Here is a 21000-nt window from a genome sequence, read left to right on the forward strand (position 1 = left end):
TTTTTATTTTTCCTTCATTCTGCCCAAAGGTTAAAAATCTCGATTTACCATTGTTTTCCCGGGCAGCTGCCGCATGCCCCTCTGGTCTTTTGCCTCCCGCACAACAATCCCCTGACACCATCGGATTAGAAGACCAAAGCATAGAGTGTGGGGTTCACCTGCATCCCTTCTAGCACTAGATGGTCGATCTCACTTCCTCTCTTCCTCTTAAGGGATAGATCTATGTTCCGCCTTTACCAAGGATATGGAGATAGCATCAAAAGTTCTATTGAAGTTCTCTAAGTGACCAAGTTTAATGCATCATCATTACCTATTGCAGTTTCTATGTAAAGAATTTGTTATTATAGGATATTGGTCAGACACTTTTCATCCGCTACTTTTGTATCTCTTTTTTAGATTAATGAAATATGTGCACGTAAGAAAACTAACTTGTTAAAAGTTATTAGATTAACAAGTATAATAATCGTAAGATGAGTGACATGGATCTTGGTGGATATTTTCCCAAAGATGAAGAAGAGGATATCATCCGAATGGCATCAGCCACACAAGATAAAAGACGTGGTGAGGGCACCTTAAGGGTGTAACCTTCTAACCACAGCACTACTAATCAAATTTAATTTACAATTACGAGAAATAATTTACGAATTGTTGTCCCAATCTCCATTATAATTATAGATAATTTTTAACCCAATCGATGAAAGATGGCATAATCAAATAAAAAATAATTACAGCAGTGCCTATACATTATTAAATTACCAAAAAAATCCATTTAAGAACACGAGAAGACACCCCATTTCTCCGGCATGAACACTAGCACAACCATTAGTTTGATCCTCGTTCAAACACTAAACAAACAACTTGGAAGTATTCAATCCATCTTGATCATCTCCTTCAGCTGCTCCTGCTTCTCGGGCTCCGCGGGGAAGTACTTAATCCCCACCAAATCACCGACTTGACTTATAACCTGCCCCCTCCAAAGAAAGAGAACGCTTCAATCCAAAGAGTCATTGAACAGCTTAGCTTTGATAATAATTACAATGCTAATAACGACCAGCCTCTCAAGTAAAGAGAGGTTCACACGGTATGCTCGGGTGATCCTAAAATTTTCCCTTTCATGTGCATTGGGGTTCTGCATCATGATGCCCGTTTAATTATTATATTCTACCTTTAGATATATCTGAAGGTTTAACAACGACATTCATTACTCATGGTCAAAACACGATACTGCTGCTCAAAGAATAAAAATAAAGCCTCAATTCAGCCCTAGGTGGGCCGGGCAGGCTACGGCTACACAACTTTTTACCATATTTTACTAACTCTATTTTACCAAATTCGACCAAAAGTTAATAACACTCCGCTTTCCCTTCCCCTTTGGTTATATTAAATATATAGAGATTTAACATGCGTCTAATAACACACTAATACTTTGCGTGCTGCAAAGACTTTTAGGTATATCAATGCCAACTATCCAATTCTATAACAAGATAGAGAAATATTTTAGCCAAATAAAGATCCCACAAATATAAACCACAAATTAATATCTAGAAATTGTACGCTAAATTGTAAAACTAATTTTTTTTGTAAAGTAGATTTAAAGTATCATATAAAAAGATAAGTGAGTTTGTAGGTTTTATTTTTATAGGATCTCTTTGTGGTCGTAACATTTCTTAATTAATTATAAAGTTCATATCAATAAAATGTTAGACAATTCGGAATTGAAACACATTGTCCTTTTTCCTCTATAAGCCTCTATAACTATTTTATTGTTTTTATCCTCTTAATACAAATATCTTTGTTAGGTTAAACTTACAAATAAAAAAAAATGATTTTATATAAAAACAAACACAATAATGTTCAAAATATGGAATTTTGCTCATATAAAAACCCCCTCAACCGTCCCATATAACTAATCAAGTTAAATTTATAAAATAAAAAAGAAAAGTTTGTAAGGTTTCAAGATTGAGTTGCTCAATCAAAAGTTTATGAAATACTAACATTTTAACTTTTTTAAAGGTTCTATTTATTGTATAGTGACTCAAGGCATGCTAACCTAATTACATATGGTATTTTTCACACAGGTTTAGAACTAGTTAACTTAAAAGTTGATTTCACAGATGTAGCTAGGGAGTATTTTAAAAATGAGAAAATTCATTTCAGACAAAGAGATAGAAATTTACCTCCAAGGCTTTGACAAGGTCTTCCTTGGTATGCGCGGCTGATATGCAAATACGTGCCCTGGCCAACAATAAAGGGGTAGCTGGAAAAGCAACCGTCACAACAGCAACCTGTGATGTTTAATGTTGATTAGCCGTCGTAAGCATAATTAAATAGAAACCCACATAAGCACCAAGGGAAAAGAATAGCAATATATAGAAAATCCGCGGTTACACTATTGCAGAACAAATCTGAAAATGTAAGTCATGCAAATATTTGCGACAAACTCACCTTCTGCATGAGACATTCCCGAGAAAAGGCAGGGATTTTTGCTGGATTGTAAAGCATTATAGGCATTACGGGAGAATCATTGTCTCCAAGAACCTCAAAGCCCATCTTCTGCAGCTCTGATCTGAAAAAGTTGCTGTTTTCACGTATTTGTGCCAGTTTCTCAGCTCCTACGTCACATAAATTCAAGTCATTAGTAATTGAATGCAAAGTGTACACTTGCAGTCCAGCAATGAAAAGACAAAAACAATCAAGTGCAGAGTAAGCGTAAGAATCCTTTAAAACCTCTGCTTGTACCATCCTCTCCAAGAATAACCTTTATGGCAGATATGATTTGTTGTGCAGCTGGAGGTGATATGGATGTTGCATAAAGATGAGCTGGGCAAGAGTACTTAAGATATTGTATAAGCTCCTGAAATTGGTATCCCCCCCAATAAAAACAACCCCCCCCCCCCCCCCCCCCCAAAAAAAAAAAAACCATCATTAATATGACCGAGCAATTCCCGTAAGTCGCTTGATCCACCCGGTACAAGTCTTATAGATGTCAACACAAAATGAAAAAAAAAAAACAGAGAAGTGATACTCCAACATATTGTTATGCATGGCAAAGAGCATAATCCCGTAATTTCTTACCCTTCTGGGAGAATAACCTATCAATTCAGTCATGTCTAGCACTTCAAAGAACTATCAGCTGGTGGGGCATGCACAAGATTGTATAACTTGCAATTTATTTTGGCAGATAAAGGAAAAAGATGAGATGAGATGTTTTTGAATGAAAGATAAAACTTGAATAAAATATTTTTTAATATTATTATTGTTTTGGAATTTAAAAAAGTTGAATGGGGATTTGAAAAAGTTGAATTGTTTATTATATTTTGTGTGGAAATTACTTATCAAAAAAAATTGTGTTGGAAAATGGAAAAATTGTAATGATGAGATGAGATGAAACACTTTTGAGTCCAAACCGGGCCTTAAACAGTCACCCTTACATCTGTACTTAAATTTCTAAGTAAATTCACATGGTAAAAAAGGATTCCTACCATTAGCGGTAATAATTTCATTTTCATTTGAAATCCTGACCAAATATAATAACGAATTTGGCATAAAAAAGGGTGGCACGCCAGAGGACTCCTGACATTACCCTATCCACTTACCATGACAAATAAGAAAAATAACAAGCATGGCATTATATTTTATTAATCAAGGTTGTCAACAAAACCAAGGAAAGGTGAGTACCAAACCTTGGATCCAGCAATATAACCACCACATGACCCAAAAGATTTTGTAAATGTTCCCATCATGATATCTACATCAGCAGTGTCCACTCCCAAGAGCTCACAAACACCTCTCCCTGATTTTCCAACTGCTCCAATGCTATGAGCCTCATCCAAGTAGACATAAGCCTGTAACAAATACAACGAAAAAGTCAAACATAACTTCTACTTATGATAACAATGGCCTGGACAAAATTGCACAAAAAAGTGACTGCAAATAAAACAAGGAAAAATAATATATGTTTTGAAAAAGGAAAAACATGACATAAATATCTACTGTTTTCGCAAGTACACCTCATCATGTTATTCAAGGAGAAAATTCCCCAGTCTGATGGCCTCTAGAGATTGTTTGCACCCAAGGGAATTTGAACCTTAGACATGAGGGGAGCATACTCCCCAGCCCAAGGCCTTTGCACCTAAGAGGATTAAAACCTTAGGCCTGGAAGGAGCATACCACCAAGACTAAGGCCTTCACAACTTGAGCCAACCCCTAGGGATTAAAAAAAGTAGAACATATCTCTAAAAGAGTTTGATAAAATTCAGTAAACTGCTAATCATGGTCCTCAATTGCTAACCCACAAAGCAAATTGCATCATTAAACCATTACAAGAATAAGAAAGAAACCACACAAAAATCCAGGTAACTACTTATAGCTTAATGGTTAAGTATAGCAATTCATGATATCCTAAAAGTAATAATTAAAGTTTCATTCATCACAAATATGTCAAGCATTGAATACTAATTGGCATGTGGTTTTTAAAGGTTATAAGTATAACATTTACACTGTTGAATACTAATTGGCAAGTGGTTTTCAAAGTTTACAAGTATAACATTTACACTGTAAAATACCACCTTGTATTTTTTGCATATAGCAACAATTTCTGGAAGTTTGCAGAGCTCCCCCTCCATACTGTATATCCCTTCCACAATAACAATAATCTTCTTCCAAGGTCTATGGGTCCTGGGTTGTCCCTCAGCAATTTGCTCTCTTAAAACTTTCTCCAAGTGCAATGGAGCTACAATAAATAAATAAAAAAGAAGGAAAGACAGTCACTGAGATGAAAAAAATCGCATATTTATTTCGGAAGATGAGCTCATGGAAAAACCGGTGCCATATACTTACTATTATGTTGGAAAACTCGAACTGTAGCTCCTGAACCCCGAGCACCATTCACAATTGAGTTGTGGTTTAGGGAATCACTAATTATCAATCCTCCCTGTTGGATGAAAGCAGTTAACAAAAACGATTCCTATTTCAACCTTATATACAGGGTATCCTTAAATGTTAATTTGGAAACCTTTCCAATCAGGACTGGAAGAATGGCAGAGTTTGTCACATAGCCCATGCCAAAGACAATGGCAGAAGGCTTTTGAACGAAGTTTGCAACACGCTCCTCCAGTTCAGTATGCAATGTTGTAGTTCCTGATGGAAAAAAATGCATCAGTTCTTGCTTATCTACGTTACAGGGTACATACTGCAAAAAGGTACTTGCATACCTCCATCCACACGAGCACTACAGGTACTTGGGGAGAACCTTTTCAAAGACTTGATCACACGTGGTGTGCAATATTCATCCGATGCAGCAAAACCTAGATAATTGTATGATCCCAAATTGAGACACCGACTTATGTTCGTGGTTCGCCTGCATGTGATGCCATCAGTAGACAATTCCCAAAACACTTGAAACTTAGCAAAAAGATCTCAAAAAAATTACTGAGCGCTTCATTCATTATATGATATTGAAATGTATTAGATGCTAATGCCCAAAAAGTAAGAAAGCACACACACATGCATGTGTAACAAAGGGCTCGTGCATAACATGAGAGCATGTAAGTTTACATCTAATAAAAATATGATTTAAACAAGAACCTACAAGCTTCCAAGCACATAAAAAAGGACTCACTTTAATGTCTTATTGTTGTCATTGGAATAACGTTCAACCACATCAAACCAAGCATCAGGAGCACTTGCTATTGGTCTTCCAAAACAGTCCTGTGAACGGTAGAATAAGCTTCTTATATAAGACCTACATAACAATGAAAAATACCCCAAACAAAGACATTTTGTGGAGCTAGTACCGGAGGCCAAAGCTGAGCAGCGGTTAAGACCTTGTTTATTTTTGCAGATGAGATGAAATGAGTTGAAATAAAAGTTGAAAGTTGAATAAAATATTATTAGAATATATTTTTTTAATATTATTCTTATTTTGGAATTTGAAAAAGTGGAATTTTTATTTTATTTTGTGTGGGAATTTGGGAATGTTGTAATGATTAGATGAGATGAGAATGGTTGTGAAAACAAACAAGGCCTAAGTTGTTGAACCTTAGAACAATGCTATGGAAGATACTTAACCTTTTATGAACACTGTAACATCAGAAAGGAAAACCAAAAATCATCTAGATCTCATAACTACCACTTTAGAATAGTGCTATCAGCTGAAACACATAGTTTCCCAAACCATCGCTTCAATATTTCCCTAACTGGACATAAATTGGTTAACCTTTAGGTACTTTATTCATTTTTTATGCACACTTGCAATACAATTCCAGTAACTCGTAGAAATAACTTACAGGAAAATTTCAACATCGTCTCATGGTTAGTCCAAATATAATCAATTTTTTTCGAATGACAGAAAACTGGCATATAAAGAAGCTTAAGATTTTGATAATTTATTGAAAAACGAAAATAATTTAATCCAAATGCCTACCTGGATACGAAGATACAATCGACGAGTGTAGAAATCTTCAAGTCCTAAACAGATGGGCGCATATCCCTAGAATGGATAGAAATCAATTACATACGAATCAAAATTCAAATCTGGGCCAGACGTTCAATCTCATATGTCAAAAAAAAATAGAAATCTAAAAAATTAATGGGGACCTGAAGATTGTTAGCGCGCCACCAATCAAAGATTTTCCTAAAAAAGTCACGGAATTGTCCGAAGGCAAAAAGCAAGCCGTAGCTGAAGTAGGTGGTCAAGGCAGTCAAATACGGGATTGTTATCATTTTGGACGCCTTGCCTGCAAATCCAAAGCTCTAGCACAACGGTGGATCTGCAAAAGGACAATGTGAGGGAGAATTTTGCAAATTTAAAAAAACAAATCGGAGAAATTCAAAGATTAAATGAGAGATAGAATTGAACTGACTGGCCAATCCAATCCCCTCTTTGCGGGTTTTAATTTCCAAACTGATTTTTCTTGTGGCACCCTCCCACGTGTGATTTGGCCGGAGTCGCGAAGCCAAGGTGTTGGCCGCTTGGATCACACACCCCAAACGCATTGTGAAAACAAGTGTGTGCAAGCATGGAATATATAAGTGTACAATTATAAACGCAGCGGAAAATAAAAAGGCATTCTGATGGCTAATGGTACCAAAAATTTAAATTACAATCCCAACAAAAATAATGCATAACTTATTACAGTCATCTAACTAGATAATAAAGAAAATAAACATCACATCAACTACATAAGGGGAAGAAAGTCCCCAGGTCTTCACTCCTCTAGTGGAAACGATCCTCCAAGGTTATATTCGTCCTCTACACCAAAGTTTACGGTTCCATGGGTGGGGACACCACAGTGTTATTTTGCAATCTTAGCAAGTAAAGCCACAGATTGACAACCAAAAAATACAAACAGAGAAAAATATGAATAATCCACAGCAAAGAGTAAAACTAGAGATTTTCCAACAACACCGAGATTTTTCCAAAAACAAATTCCTTTACAAAAATTTACAAAAAATCCACACACATAAAAAATCACATTTCCATTTGAAGACATCCATTTTATTAAGGCATGCAACATGGCCTCCCCTAGGGACCCCAATACGCTTTTGCTCCCTTCCACAACGGGTAACGATAAAGCGTGTGACTTCATAACGAACAATGTCCAGCTCCACACTAGCAACATACGTGACTAGGCATTCTCTAGCTTATGCTAGCATAGAGGCCACGGAGTCAGTCCGATAGCGTTATTGTCTCGGCCGAGCTTGTGACAACCCAGGGGGCATCACTTAGTTTTATACACTCCCAAGTGACCAAAAGTGCTCCATCAAGATAATGTCTCATCTCGGCTAGAGATTGTGATACACCCCCACAAAAATTACGTTTGAACATTTTTACACAAAAACCGCAATTTTTCACTGTTTATAGCACAAGCACAATGCAAAGTACACTTAATAAATTAACAACAGATAATAAATAAAATGCAGTTACGCAACATGTAATTATGGATGGCGCGGCACAAGTGTAACACAAAGTTTCATTGTTTCACATTTTTCACAACTACACGCAATTCCCAACGTTTCCCCTAGCCCTCGAACGACAATCCATCACCAGTCACAATTTGTTATCCCAACACTCCACAAGGCCCCAGACCACTTATCCATTCACAACCATACTGCAGCAAAACACAGTTTAAGCATTTTCCAACGTCAATATTCCAAGGGTCAGTCTAGGGTTTTACTTACAACGTGGGATGGCAAATTTCTGGACAATCAAGTGCGCTGCCTAAGGTATCCCATGAGTGTGTGCGCGGACGTCACTGCCAGGTGGAAAATCAGTTAGTTAAATCTGACGATTTTATACAAACAGAGTGACACACAGTTTACTGTGGTGGGGACTCGAGGGGCGGGGTACGGCAGCGGCAGTGGCAAGGCACAGTGGTCAGCGGCGGATTTTTGGGCGTAACAAGAGACTCAACGTGGGGAAATTTGGGGGTGGCGGATCTGATGAACTCAAAGGATGGGGAAGGATGAGGGTGGTGCTCACGATGGCACAAGAACAAAAGTGAAGACAGGGTAGAGGCCGAGATGAAATATTGTGAGAGTTGTATTTTAGGACGGCGAGGAGCGGTGCTCGACACAAGGGTGCCTGGTTATGGCGTAGTGAGGTGGCGGAGAGAGAGAGATAGGGAGAGAGAGCGAGAACTACTGAAGGATGCAGGGGCGACGGATCAGGGAAAAGAGATCGACGGCAAAGTGGCGTGGGCGAGGAGGACGCCGTGCGACGACAGATCTGAGTGGCGGGCCGTGATTCATGGCAGATCTAAGTGCTCAGCTGTCGTGGGTCCAAAACCGCTACTTCTTAGGCTTGGTGGAGGAAATCGAGAGGAGAAATAACAAATCTGAGTGGCTCGGCGTGGTGTTCCTCCGAGGTGATCGACGGCGGTTATAGGAAGGGCAGCAACACAGAGAGAAGATAGTGCGAGAGGGGGAGAGAAATCGGAGGGGGGAGAGCGAGATCGATAGATGGGGGAGAGAGGGCTTACCGATGACGGGAGGTGGCGAGACGTGGACGGTGGCTAAACTATTCGAAGAACCATTCTGTCACAGCCACCACCTCATAGAATGAACAAAATTCAAATTTAGACTTCTTTCTAAACAGCCCCTGATCGGTTTAGCAGTTAGCTGAAAATTTTAAATTTTAAGATGAAATATTATTATTATTTTTAAATTTAAAGGAGTTAAAAAAAATTAAATTATTTATTATATTTTTATATAAAAATTTTATAACGATAGGATGATAATTTTGATATTGACATTCAGAATTTTTTGGTGTCAAACAGAATCTAAACCGACGAAAAGTATTTTTAATAGGCCCAAATCAATCTCATTACCCAAAACTTGAAATATACGTGAATTTTGTTTGGGTTCTATTACTGGTTTAGTCAAATGGTCAATAGCTAAAAATCGGAATAAAGAATCAACCCAAAATTCATAAATCACAAGCTAAAAATCGAAGAAGGGAGAGTTAAACGATCGGGGATGGATGTGGGCTACGGCGACGATCCAGGTATGGCGAACAATTCAACAAGGATCCTTTGGCGATACCTGATCTAGAAAGAAAGCGCAAGGTTAAATAGGACTTACCAAACTTTGGAGAGAAGGAAAAGGGAATATGGATCTTCAGTGGCAGGGGAGACAGGCAATAACAAGGACTTATCGAGGCAATCGAGTTTCAATACACTTGATCTGAACATAAGAGCCAAGAAGAACGATGAAAATGAGGACAAACAAGGGGAGCATAGCCTCGTTTTGAGCGATTTAACTCACGAAACCCTAAATAAAACTAGGAATCCCAAATACAAGCGCATGTGAAAAGAAACATGCCTCAGCAAATCGAGTTGATCTTGGAGCTACGGCCAAAGAGAGAGAGTGAGAGACCCATGGCGCCGTCTGTATAAGAGAGAGAGCGAGAGAGACAGAGGCTTAGGACTTTTTTTGGAGAAATCTTTTGGGGTTACGGTTTCGCCCATTGAAAACAACATCGGAGATTCGCACCAACCCACATAAGCGCATATCATTTCAACCCGACTTTATCGGGTGGGTGGATCGGATATTTCTAACAGATCGGTCCAACAAATACTTTTGCACAGGCCTAGTGACTTATACCTAAGCAAGCTCACAATAAAACAAAAATTAGGCTTGGTTTAGGGCTAGGCTTTACTTCACAGCATGGGCTCTTATCTGGGTTGGGCTTGCTACACTCACATACATATTAAAAAAACAATATCCACTTATAACTTCAAACTTAGCACTTCATGGGTTTTGAGTTTTGTTTGGTTAAGAATAAGAATAATTCATAAGAGAAATGAAAATGATGTTGTATTATAGGTGGCTAATTAAAGCGGGTTAGGTCTCGAGAGAGAACCCACTTGAAGAACAAAAAACCCAGAGATAGAGTGGAATAATATTCATACTTGAGTCATAGTTTGGTATTGGGGGGCCCATAGAGCCTACCATTGCCAATCCCAATCATCAGCAGCCACCTTATTCCATCAATTTATTATTCTTAAGTTTTTTTTTTCCTTGTGAGAAGAAATGATACAAGAATAGATCATTACAAGAATTGAATCCAAAGCCTACGTACGTATGCAAAATGTAATTTTGTATATCATATTTATGAGTGTAAAAAAAATCAGTGAACTAGTAAACCAACCAAACCAGTGGAATCGATCAGGTCCCGATTTTGGTTCGGTTCGATATCAATTTTATTTTTTTAAAAACCAGTCAAAATCGATTCGGTTTTGATTTTTTTTTTCTAAGACCGACCGAACCGATTCATATATATTTTTTTAATTTTTTCTATTGTATATAATTTTTATATATAATAAATAATTATATATAAAATATTTTTGTATTATATGATAAATTACTAATTAATATAATATTAAATTTTAAAATCTTATATCATTTTGTTTATTATATTAATAGTTATATTAATATTATATAGTACATATTAATAGTTATACTAATACTATACCACTATATATTATAATATACTCTATATATTATAATATATCATTATAGTCTATAATACAATTATAATATATATTATAATATAGTATCTCTATGGTATTAAACTTATAAATCAGACTAGACTGAAAATCGATAATAACAGTTTAAGAGGGTAACCGGTACATAATCGATTTCGAAAAATGTCAAACTGGTGCATATTGATTCGATCCTAAATTTTGTTCAAAATCAGACCAGACCAGACCAAACCGGTTACACCCTTAATCATAGTCTTTGAGTTTTAAGAAAACCAGTTGAATGAACAATCACATAAATACAATACCTGAAAGGATAAGAAATTTGATTAGCATAACATAAGGGAAAGAAATTTGCCTAGTATAAAATTAACTTGTAACTATACAAGCTGGCCAAAATAAGTCATGGTTTATGTATAGGTAAAGAAAGCATAAATATTACCCCAAAAATATTGTTACTTAAAATTGACAAAATTTTCAAACAAAAGGATTTTTTTTCTTTTTTTTTTTTTAAGGAATCAATATGTACAAAAAACATATAATCTATTAAGGAAAGAAATTAAAATTTAAAAACAAACAGTAGGCACCACAGGGAATAAAACAGACCTAAATCGGAATCAAATGCAAAGAACAAACCTTGGTTCTTGACGTCAATGACGAAGTGATAGAACGATGAAGATGATGGCCACGTGGCCACTGAGCTTCAATCGGCAGAGGAAAAGGAAGAGTGATAGGAGGTTAGGGTTTCGGCATGAGAGAGAGATAGAGAGAGAGAGAGTTGAGAGATCAGGGCACGGGGGAGATTTTAACCCTCAACATAAAATGACACCATTTTTAGTTAATCAAAATGGCGTTGTTTTTATTCTAAACTGATGAGTTTTTAAATAAAATCCCAACCAGACCTATTAGCACCGGTTCAACATAAAATATAATAAATAATTTTATTTTTTCATTGCTTTCAAACGCACTAAATGTACCACATGCAAGGTCAAACTTTCAAAGCTAGCTAGCCAACCTAACCTTTTACCATCCATATTATTATGACTTTGATCTCGACCAAAATTTCTTCCACCCACTTTCTTCTAAAAACTAAAATCAAGAGGTAGAATGGACGTACAAATATATAAAGATCAGGAAAAATATATTCAAAAAACCAAGTCCTGAGACTTGAGAGGTAGATCAATATATGGTATATTTAAGAACAATCAATATTAGTTGCCTCCTAGCTTTGTAGATCAAGGGTAAGTAAAATCGATCAATGACTTTGAAATATAGAATATTCCATAATTGTATGCCATCATATAAATATATATATATATATATATAATATAGCCATGATACATGTTGAAAAATCATGGGCTAACATCTAATTTTGATAAATGAATCATAGTTATATAGTAATATTTCCTTTTAAAGTACTTCAAACTATAATTAAAAGATCTTGATCGATAGCTTTGAATTCAGTGTCCAAATTATAACAAGGCGGTCGATTATTTGGTTGATCTAAGTAATCTAGATCTATAACTCTACAAAAAGTAAGATTTCAGAAGAATGCATGCATTGATCAGGCTTCCAAATAATTTATTCAATTAGTAAGTAGCAGTACATTGATTAAGTCATGTAAATTCACTAAAAAAAAAAAAGAGCATTTCTGACAAATTATTTACGATGAAAATAGATTCATTTTGACAGGAAATAATTATTTTGTAGGAAATAGTTAGCCATAAATAAGTAATTTTTTTTATAGTGAAATCACATTTCTCCTATATTGAGAAGTAGAAATTCGGGCATCAATAAGTGGAGGTTTAATTTTGTAATTTGCTGTGTTGAAAATGACAAACCCAGGGTGGGGGTTGCGGTTACAATTGTTTGTAAGTTGTCACATAATTTTTTTAAAATTTGATTAGTAATGTTGTGGTTAAAAAGTTACACCCTTAAGGTGCCCTCACCACGTCTTTGATCTTATGTAGCTGCTACCTTCGATTTCCTAACAAGATTCAGATGAGATCCTTTGTCTTGGGGAAATATCCACCACCAATTCATAAGCCATTTATTATTGCTATTGCCAGCCAACTTGATCCATAAAACATGAGAGATGTCATGCACGAATCTTACTTACGATCATTCACATATTTTATTAATCTAAAAGAGAGATACAAAAGAAGTGGATGGAAAGTGTCGAAAAATATCCCGTTACAACAAATTTAGTACATAAAAAGACAAAAGTAAATAAGGAAAAAGAGAAGCAATAATATCATCAATAATATAGCTCAAGGTCGGCTGAAAATTGTAATGGGTAATAATGCATTAAACTTGGTATTAACGTCCAAAACTCGCACAAGTCGGAAATCAAGAAAGAGTCATTCTTTGTGCACTGTAACTATTTGAGCCTTGATCAATATGATTTAAAGCCTTTGGTGACAGTTCAGTACGCACATCTATAGTAGTGAATGACACATAAATGGAGGAAAAATACAAGAGAGATGAAGACTCACAAATTTACACAGTTAAGCATAATGCCTACATTGTAAAATAAAATTCTCGAAGTAACCAAGTTTAATGCATCATCATTACCTATTGCAGTTTTTATGTACAGAATTTGTTATTATAGGATATTTGTCGACACTTTTCATCCACTACGTTGGTATTTCTCTTTTTCAGATTAATGAAATATGTGCACGTAAGAAAACTAATTTGTTAAAAGTAATTAGATTAACAAGTATAATAATCGTAAGATTAGTGACATGGATCTTAGTGGATATTCTCCCAAAGATGAAGAAGAGGATATCATCCGAATCTTGTTAGGAAATCGAAGGCAGCAGCTACACAAAATAAAAGACGTGGTGAGGGCACCTTAAGGGTGTAACCTTCTAACCACAGCATTAGTAATCAAATTTAATTGACAATTACGAGAAATAATTTACGAATTGTTGTCCGAATCTCCACTATAATTAGAGAAATAATTTATAACCCAGGCTATTACCCGAGCACTGGATGTAAATCGATGAAAGATGGCATAATGAAATAAAAAATAATTACAGCACTGCCTATACATTATTAAATTACCAAAAAAATCCATTTAAGGACAAGAGAAGAGTAGGACGCCGAGAAGACATCCCTTATCTCCGGCATGAACACTAGCATAACCATTTGTTTGATCCTCCTTCAAACGGTAAACAAACAACTTGGAAGTATTCAATCCATCTTGATCATCTCCTTCAGCTGCTCCTGCTTCTCGGGCTCCGCAGGGAAGTACTTAACCCCCACCAAATCACCGACTTGACTTATAACCTGCGCCCTCCAAAGAAAGAGAACGCTTCAATCCAAAGAGTCATTGAACAGCATAGCTTTGATAATAATTACAATGCTTATAACGACCAGCCTCTCAAGTAAACAGAGGTTCACACAGTAATGCTCGGGTGATCCTAAAATTTTCCCTTCGTGTGCATTGGGTGTCTGCATCATGATGCCTGATTAATTATTATATTTTACCTTTAGATATGTCTGAAGGTTTAACAACGACATTCATTACTCATGGTCAAAACACTATACTGCTGCTCAACGAATATCAATAAAGCCTCAATTCAGCCCTAGGTGAGCCGGGCAGGCTATGGCTAAACAACTTTTTACCATATTTTACTAACTCTATTTTACCAAATTCGACCAAAAGTTAATAACTCCGCTTCCCCTTCCCCTTTGGTCATATTAAATGTATAGAGATTTAACATGCGTCTAATAGCACTAATACTTTGCGTTCCGCAAAGACTTTTAGGTATATCAATGCTAATTATCCATTTCTATAACAAGATAGAGAAATATTTTAGCCAAATAAAGGTCCCACAAAAATAAACTCATAAACTGATATGTATTGAAATTGTACGTTAAATTGTAAAGCTAATTTTTTTTGTAAAGTAGATTTAAAGTATCATATGAAAAAAGACAAGTCAGTTTGTGGGTTTTATTTTTATAGGATTTCTTTGTGGTAGTAGCACTTTAATTAATTATAAAGATCATATCAATAAATATTAGACAATTCGGAATTGAAACACATCGCCCTTTTTCCTCTATAACCCTCTATAACTATTTTATTGCCATTATCCTCTTAATACAAATATCTTCGTTAGTTTAAACTTACAAATTAAAAAATGATTTTATATAAAACCAAACACTATAATGTTCAAAATATGGAATTTTGCTCGTATAAAACCCTGTCGACCGTCCCATATAACTAATCAAGTTAAATTTATAAAATAAAAAAGAAAAGTTTGTAAGGTCTGAAGATTGAGTTGCTCAATCAAAAGTTTATGAAATACTAACATTTAAACTTTATTAAAGGTTCTATTTATTGTATAGTGACTCAAGGCATGCTAACCTGATTACATATGGTATTTTTCAAACAGGTTCAGAACTAGTTAACTTAAAAGTTGATTTCACAGATGTAGCTAGGGAGTATTTTAAAAATGAGAAAATTCAATTCAGACAAAAAGATAGAAATTTACCTCCAAGGCTTTGACAAGATCTTCCTTGGTATGCGAGGCTGATATGCAAATACGTGTCCTGGCCAACAATAAAGGACAAGCTGGAAAAGCAACCATCACAACAGCGACCTGTGATGCTTAAGTTGATTAGCCGTCATAAGCATTGAATAGAAACACACATAGGCACCAAGGGAAAAGAATAGCAATATATAGAAAATCTGTGGTAACAGACTATTGCAGAACAAATCTGAAATTGATAGTCATGCAAATATTAGTGACAAACTCACCTTCTGCACGAGACATTCCCGAGAAAAGGCAGGGATTTTTGCGGGATTGTAAAGCATTATAGGCATTATGGGAGAATCATTGTCTCCAAGAACCTCAAAGCCCATCTTCTGCAGCTCTGATCTGAAAAAGTTGCTGTTTTCACGTATTTGTGCCAGTTTCTCAGCTCCTACATCACATAAATTCAAGTCATTAGTAATTGAATGCAAAGTGTATACTTGAAGTCCAGCAATGAAAAGATAAAAACAATCAAGTGCAGAGAAAGCGTAAGAATCCTTTAAAACCTCTGCTTGTACCATCCTCTCCAAGAATAACCTTTATGGCAGATATGATTTGTTGTGCAGCTGGAGGTGACATGGATGTTGCATAAAGATGAGCTGGGCAAGAGTACTTAAGATATTGTATAAGCTCCTGAAATTGGCCCCCCCCCCCCCCCCCCCCCCCCAAAAAAAAAAAAAAACTTCATTAATATGACTGAGCAATTACTGTAAGTCGCTTGATCCACACAGTACAAGGCTTATAGATGTCAACACGAAATGAAAAAAAACTGAGAAGTGATATTCCAACATATTGTTATGCATGGCAAAGAGCATAATCCCGTAATATCTTATCCTTCTGGGAGAATAACCTATCAATTCAGTCATGTCTAGCACTTCAAAGAACTACCAGCTGGTGGCACATGCACAAATTGTATAACTTGCAATAATTTATTTTGGCAGATAAAGGAATAGAGATGAGATGAGATGGTTTTAAATGAATGATAACAAAAAAATATTGTTAGAATATAGTTTTTTAATATTATTATTGTTTTGAGACTTGAAAAGGTTGAATTGTTTATTATATTTTGTGTGGAAATTTGAAAAAATTTAAGTACAATGAGATGAGTTGATATGAAACACTTTGCGAATCCAAACCGAGCCTAAAACAGTCACCCTTACATCTGTACTTAAATTTCTAAGTAAATTCACATAGTAAAAAAGGATTCCTACCATTAACGATAATAATTACATTTTCATTTGAAATCCTGACCAAATATAATAACAAATTTGGCATATACAAGGATGGCACGCCAGAGGACTCCTAACATTACCCTATCCACTTACCATGACAAATAAGAAAAATAAGAAGCATGGCATTATATTGTATTAATTGAGGTTGTCAACAAAACCGAGGAAAGGTAAGTATAAAACCTTGGATCCAGCAATATAACCACCACATGACCCAAAAGATTTTGTAAATGTTCCCATCATGACATCTACATCAGCAGTGTCCACTCCCAAGAGCTCACAAACACCTCTTCCTGATTTTCCAACTGCTCCAATGCTATGAGCCTCGTCCAAGTAGATATAAGCCTGTAACAAATACAACGAAAAGTCAAACAGAACTTCTTTTTTGTTGGCAAAAAAAAAAAAGTGACTGCATATAAAACAAGGAAAAATAATATATGTTTTGAAAAAGGAAAAACATGACGTAAATATCTATTGTTTTCCCATCCTAACTTGGCATGCCCTCATGCGGAAAAAAAGGAAATAAAAAAAGTAGAACATATCTCTTTTTAATTGGCACTAGCTGTCTGAGAACATCCTGACTAATCTCGGGGATGCACAGACCCTCGGCAAGGAGTTTCCTACAAGTGCATCTTGGATAATTTAAGAAGTTCCCCCAATCCAATGACCCCTAGAAATAGTTTGCATCCAAGAAGATTTTATTTTTATTTTTATTTTTATTGGCACCAGGTGTCCAAGAACAACATCCAGACTAATCCCGGGAGTGCACAAGCCCTCGGCAAGGAGTTTTTCACAGGTACACCTCGGGTAATTCAAAGAGAAAATTCTCTAGTCTGATGGTCCCTAAAGATTGTTTGCATCCAAGGGAATTTGAACCTTAGACCTGAGGAGAGCATATCCCCTAGCCCAATGCCTTTGCACCTAAGAGGATTAAAACCTTAGACCTGGAAGGAGCATACCACCAAGACTAAGGCCTTCACCACTTGAGCTAACCCTTAGGGGTTAAAAAAAGTAGAACATACTCTAAAAGAGTTTGATAAAATTCAGTAAACTGCTAATCATGGTCCTCATTTCCTAACCCACAAAGCAAATTGCATCATTAAACCATTACAAGAATAAGAAAGAAACCTCAAAAAAATCCAGGTAACTACTTATAACAGCCTAAACGTTAAGTATAGCAATTCATGATAACCTACAAGTAATAATTAAAGTTTCATTCATCACAAATATGTCAAGAGCTGAATACTAATTGGCATGTGGTTTTTAAAGGTTATAAGCATATCATTTACACTGTAAAATATCACCTTGTACTTTTTGCATATGGCAACGATTTCTGGAAGTTTGCAGAGCTCCCCCTCCATACTGTATATCCCTTCCACAATAACAATAATCTTCTTCCAAGGTCTATGGGTCCTGGGTTGTCCCTCGGCAATTTGCTCTCTTAAAACTTTCTCCAAGTGCAATGGAGCTACAACCAAAAAAAAAAAAAAAAAAAAAAAAAAGAAGGAAAGAGAATCATTGAAATGAAAAAAATCGCATATTTATCTAGGAAGATGAGCTCATGGAAAAACTGGTGCCATATACTTACTATTATATTGGAAAACTCGAATTGTAGCTCCTGAACCCCGAGCACCATTCACAATTGAGTTGTGGTTTAGGGAATCACTAATTATCAATCCTCCCTGTTGGATGAAAGCAGTTAACAAAAATGATTCCTATTTCAACCTTATACACGGTATCATTAAATGTTAATGTGGAAACCTTTCCAATCAGGACTGGAAGAATGGCAGCGTTTGTCGCATAGCCCATGCCAAAGACTATGGCAGAAGGCTTTCGAACGAAGTTTGCAACACGCTCCTCCAGTTCAGTATGCAATGTTGTAGTTCCTGATGCAAAAAAATGCATCAGTTCTTGCTTATCTATGTTACAGGGTACATATTGCAAAAAGGTAGTTGCATACCTCCATCCACACGAGCACTACAGGTACTTGGGGAGAACCTTTTCAAAGACTTGATCACACGTGGTGTGCAATATTCATCCGATGCAGCAAAGCCTAGATAATTGTACGATCCCAAATTGAAACACCGACTTATGTTCGTGGTTCGCCTGCATGTGATGCCATCAGTAGACAATTCCCAAAACACTTGCAACTTAGGAAAAAGTTCTAAAAAAAATGACAGAGTGCTTCATTCATTATATGATATGGAAATGTATTAGATGCTAATGCCCAAAAAATAGGAAAGAACACACACATGCATGTGTAACAAAGGGCTTGTGCATAACATGGGAGCATGTAAGTTTACATCTAATAAAAACATGATTTAAACAAGAACCTACAAGCTTCCAAGCACATAAAAAATGACTCACTTTAATGTCTTATTGTTGTCATTGGAATAACGTTCAACCACATCAAACCAAGCATCAGGAGCACTTGCTATCGGTCTTCCAAAACAGTCTGTGAACAGTAGAATAAGCTTCTCATGTAAGACCTACATAACAATGAAAAATACCCCAAACAAAGACATTTTGTGGAGTTAGTACTGGAGGCCAAAGCTGAGCAGCGGTTGAGACCTTGTTTGTTTTCGTAGATAAGATGAAATGAGTTGAGATAAAAATTGAAAGCAGAATAAAATATTATTAAAATATATATATTTTTAATATTATTCTTGTTTTGAAATTTGAAAAAAATTAATTTTTATTTTATTTTATGTGGGAATTTGGGAACGTTGTAATGATTAGATAAGGTGAGAATTGTTGTGAAAATAAACGAGGCCTAAGTTGTTGAACCTTAGAACAATGCTATGGAAGATACTTAACCTTTTATGAACAATGTAACATCAAAAAGGAAAACCAAAAATCATCTAGATCTCTTAAGTACTACTTTAGAATAGAGCTATCAGCTGAAACGCATAGTTTCCCGATCCACCGCTTCAATATTTCCCTAACTTGACATAAATTGGTTAACCTTTAGGTACTTTATTCACTTTTTACGCATACTTGCAATACAATTCCAGTAACTCCTAGAAATAACTTACAAGCAAATGTCAATATTGTCTAATGGTTAGTCCAAATATAATCAATTTTTTTCGCATGACAGAAAACGGGCATATAAAGAAGCTTAAGATTTTGATAATTTATTGAAAAATGAAAATAATTTAATCCAAATGCCCACCTGGATACGAAGATACAATCGACGAATGTAGAAATCTTCAAGTCCTAAACAGATGGGTGCGTATCCCTAGAACGGACAGAAGTCAATTACATACGAATCAAAATTCAAATCTGGGCCGGACGTTCAATCTCATATGTCAAAAAAGTAGAAATCTAAAAAATTAACGGGGACCTGAAGATTGTTAGCGCGCCACCAATCAAAGATTTTCCTAAAAAAGTCACGGAATTGTCCGAAGGCGAAAAGCAAGCCGTAGCTGAAGTAGGTAGTCAAGGCAGTCAAATACGGGATTGTTATCATTTTGGCCGCGAAAGCAAGGATGGACGACGGAAACGTTGAGTTTGGGCTGGCGGCCGAGACTCACAGAGGAAGAAAGAGGGAGATGGCGCGGATGAGCTATCGGGGAGGAAGGGCTATGGTTGTTGGACGGTGGCAGCGACAAGGTCAAGGGTTGCAGGAAGAAGAAAATGGGAGAGGAGGGTTTGGGGAAGGAGAGACGCCGGAGTGAAGGGAAGGAGGAGAGAGAGAGAGAAGGAAGAGAAAAAGGTTGGCGGCGGTTTTTTTTTTTTTTTTTTTTTTTTTTAAGCAATGCCATCCACACGACATATTATCACAATATATTTTTGAATAATATCACAAAATAAATTTTAAAAAAATGATTTTACTTTTATACATTGTTTTAAAAAAAATATCACTTATTTAAAATATAATTATGTAAAGTATAGTGAGAAATATTGTGTATAAATCATTTTTTCTTTTATATATATTATATATAATTGTAAAGTAGACAAGTGTTGTATAATTATTTCGAAAAAATATGATATTTATTATTAAAAAATTAATTTATTTAATATGAATTCCATATTTACTTACTTTTTCAAAAAAATTATGTAACGTTTACGCATTTCATGACTGTAAATATCAATTTTTTTTAATAACCTTCTTGACCCTCGCATGGGGTAAGGGGGTGGGTTTTTGTTCTTGTTTTAGACTTCTAACTAGGCCTGTACATTGGCCTCCCAAGCTCTTATTTCCTGCCTGCCTTTCTCATGTGAGCGTCGATATAGAATGTACAGGCA

At 35.8% G+C, this 21000-nt stretch overlaps 2 protein-coding genes across 12 annotated transcripts; both read right to left on the bottom strand.

The window, feature by feature from the left end:
- Positions 1-637: 637 nt before the first annotated feature.
- On the bottom strand, positions 638-9975 carry LOC122280712 (long chain base biosynthesis protein 2a). Of its 9 annotated transcripts, XM_043091700.1 has the most exons (16): positions 9583-9799; positions 8982-9052; positions 8182-8255; positions 6864-6971; positions 6598-6770; positions 6425-6490; positions 5621-5709; positions 5214-5359; positions 5015-5139; positions 4840-4933; positions 4569-4732; positions 3684-3845; positions 2728-2854; positions 2446-2612; positions 2178-2285; positions 638-964 (listed from the first exon to the last, which is right to left on the bottom strand). In XM_043091700.1, exons 5-16 carry the CDS (start codon positions 6721-6723, stop codon positions 869-871), a joined length of 1470 nt encoding a protein of 489 aa, XP_042947634.1. In that variant the 5' UTR covers positions 6724-6770; positions 6864-6971; positions 8182-8255; positions 8982-9052; positions 9583-9799; the 3' UTR covers positions 638-868. The 9 variants fall into 9 exon arrangements, with proteins under 9 accessions (XP_042947634.1, XP_042947637.1, XP_042947630.1 ...); XM_043091703.1 differs by lacking the exon at positions 8982-9052; XM_043091696.1 differs by lacking the exon at positions 6864-6971 and having other exon boundaries at positions 9583-9798.
- Positions 9976-13901: 3926 nt separating this feature from the next.
- Positions 13902-20494, bottom strand: LOC122280711 (long chain base biosynthesis protein 2a-like). 3 transcript variants are annotated; one of them, XM_043091694.1, is made up of 12 exons: positions 20096-20494; positions 19925-19990; positions 19120-19208; positions 18713-18858; positions 18514-18638; positions 18341-18434; positions 18057-18220; positions 16936-17097; positions 16030-16156; positions 15748-15914; positions 15482-15589; positions 13902-14273 (listed from the first exon to the last, which is right to left on the bottom strand). In XM_043091694.1, exons 1-12 carry the CDS (start codon positions 20219-20221, stop codon positions 14178-14180), a joined length of 1470 nt encoding a protein of 489 aa, XP_042947628.1. In that variant the 5' UTR covers positions 20222-20494; the 3' UTR covers positions 13902-14177. The 3 variants fall into 3 exon arrangements, with proteins under 3 accessions (XP_042947628.1, XP_042947627.1, XP_042947626.1); XM_043091693.1 differs by having other exon boundaries at positions 16030-16135; positions 19120-19241; XM_043091692.1 differs by having other exon boundaries at positions 19120-19241.
- Between the last annotated feature and the right edge of the window lie 506 nt (positions 20495-21000).

This window comes from Carya illinoinensis, chromosome 11, assembly GCF_018687715.1.
Source record: "Carya illinoinensis cultivar Pawnee chromosome 11, C.illinoinensisPawnee_v1, whole genome shotgun sequence".
Classification (NCBI taxonomy): Eukaryota; Viridiplantae; Streptophyta; class Magnoliopsida; order Fagales; family Juglandaceae; genus Carya; species Carya illinoinensis.

Excerpts from the sequence above, each read along its gene's own strand:
- LOC122280712 (XM_043091701.1), bottom strand. The coding sequence starts at position 6,723 with ATGATAACAATCCCGTATTTGACTGCCTTGACCACCTACTTCAGCTAC. Across the intron at positions 5,360-5,620 it reads GACAACAATAAGACATTAAA|GCGAACCACGAACATAAGTC; the intron begins GTGAGTCCTTTT and ends CATCACATGCAG. Across the intron at positions 2,286-2,445 it reads GGGAATGTCTCATGCAGAAG|GTTGCTGTTGTGACGGTTGC; the intron begins GTGAGTTTGTCG and ends TAAACATCACAG.
- LOC122280711 (XM_043091692.1), bottom strand. The coding sequence starts at position 20,221 with ATGATAACAATCCCGTATTTGACTGCCTTGACTACCTACTTCAGCTAC. Across the intron at positions 18,639-18,712 it reads TAGTGCTCGTGTGGATGGAG|GAACTACAACATTGCATACT; the intron begins GTATGCAACTAC and ends TTTTTGCATCAG. Across the intron at positions 16,157-16,935 it reads GTTATATTGCTGGATCCAAG|GAGCTTATACAATATCTTAA; the intron begins GTTTTATACTTA and ends GGCCAATTTCAG.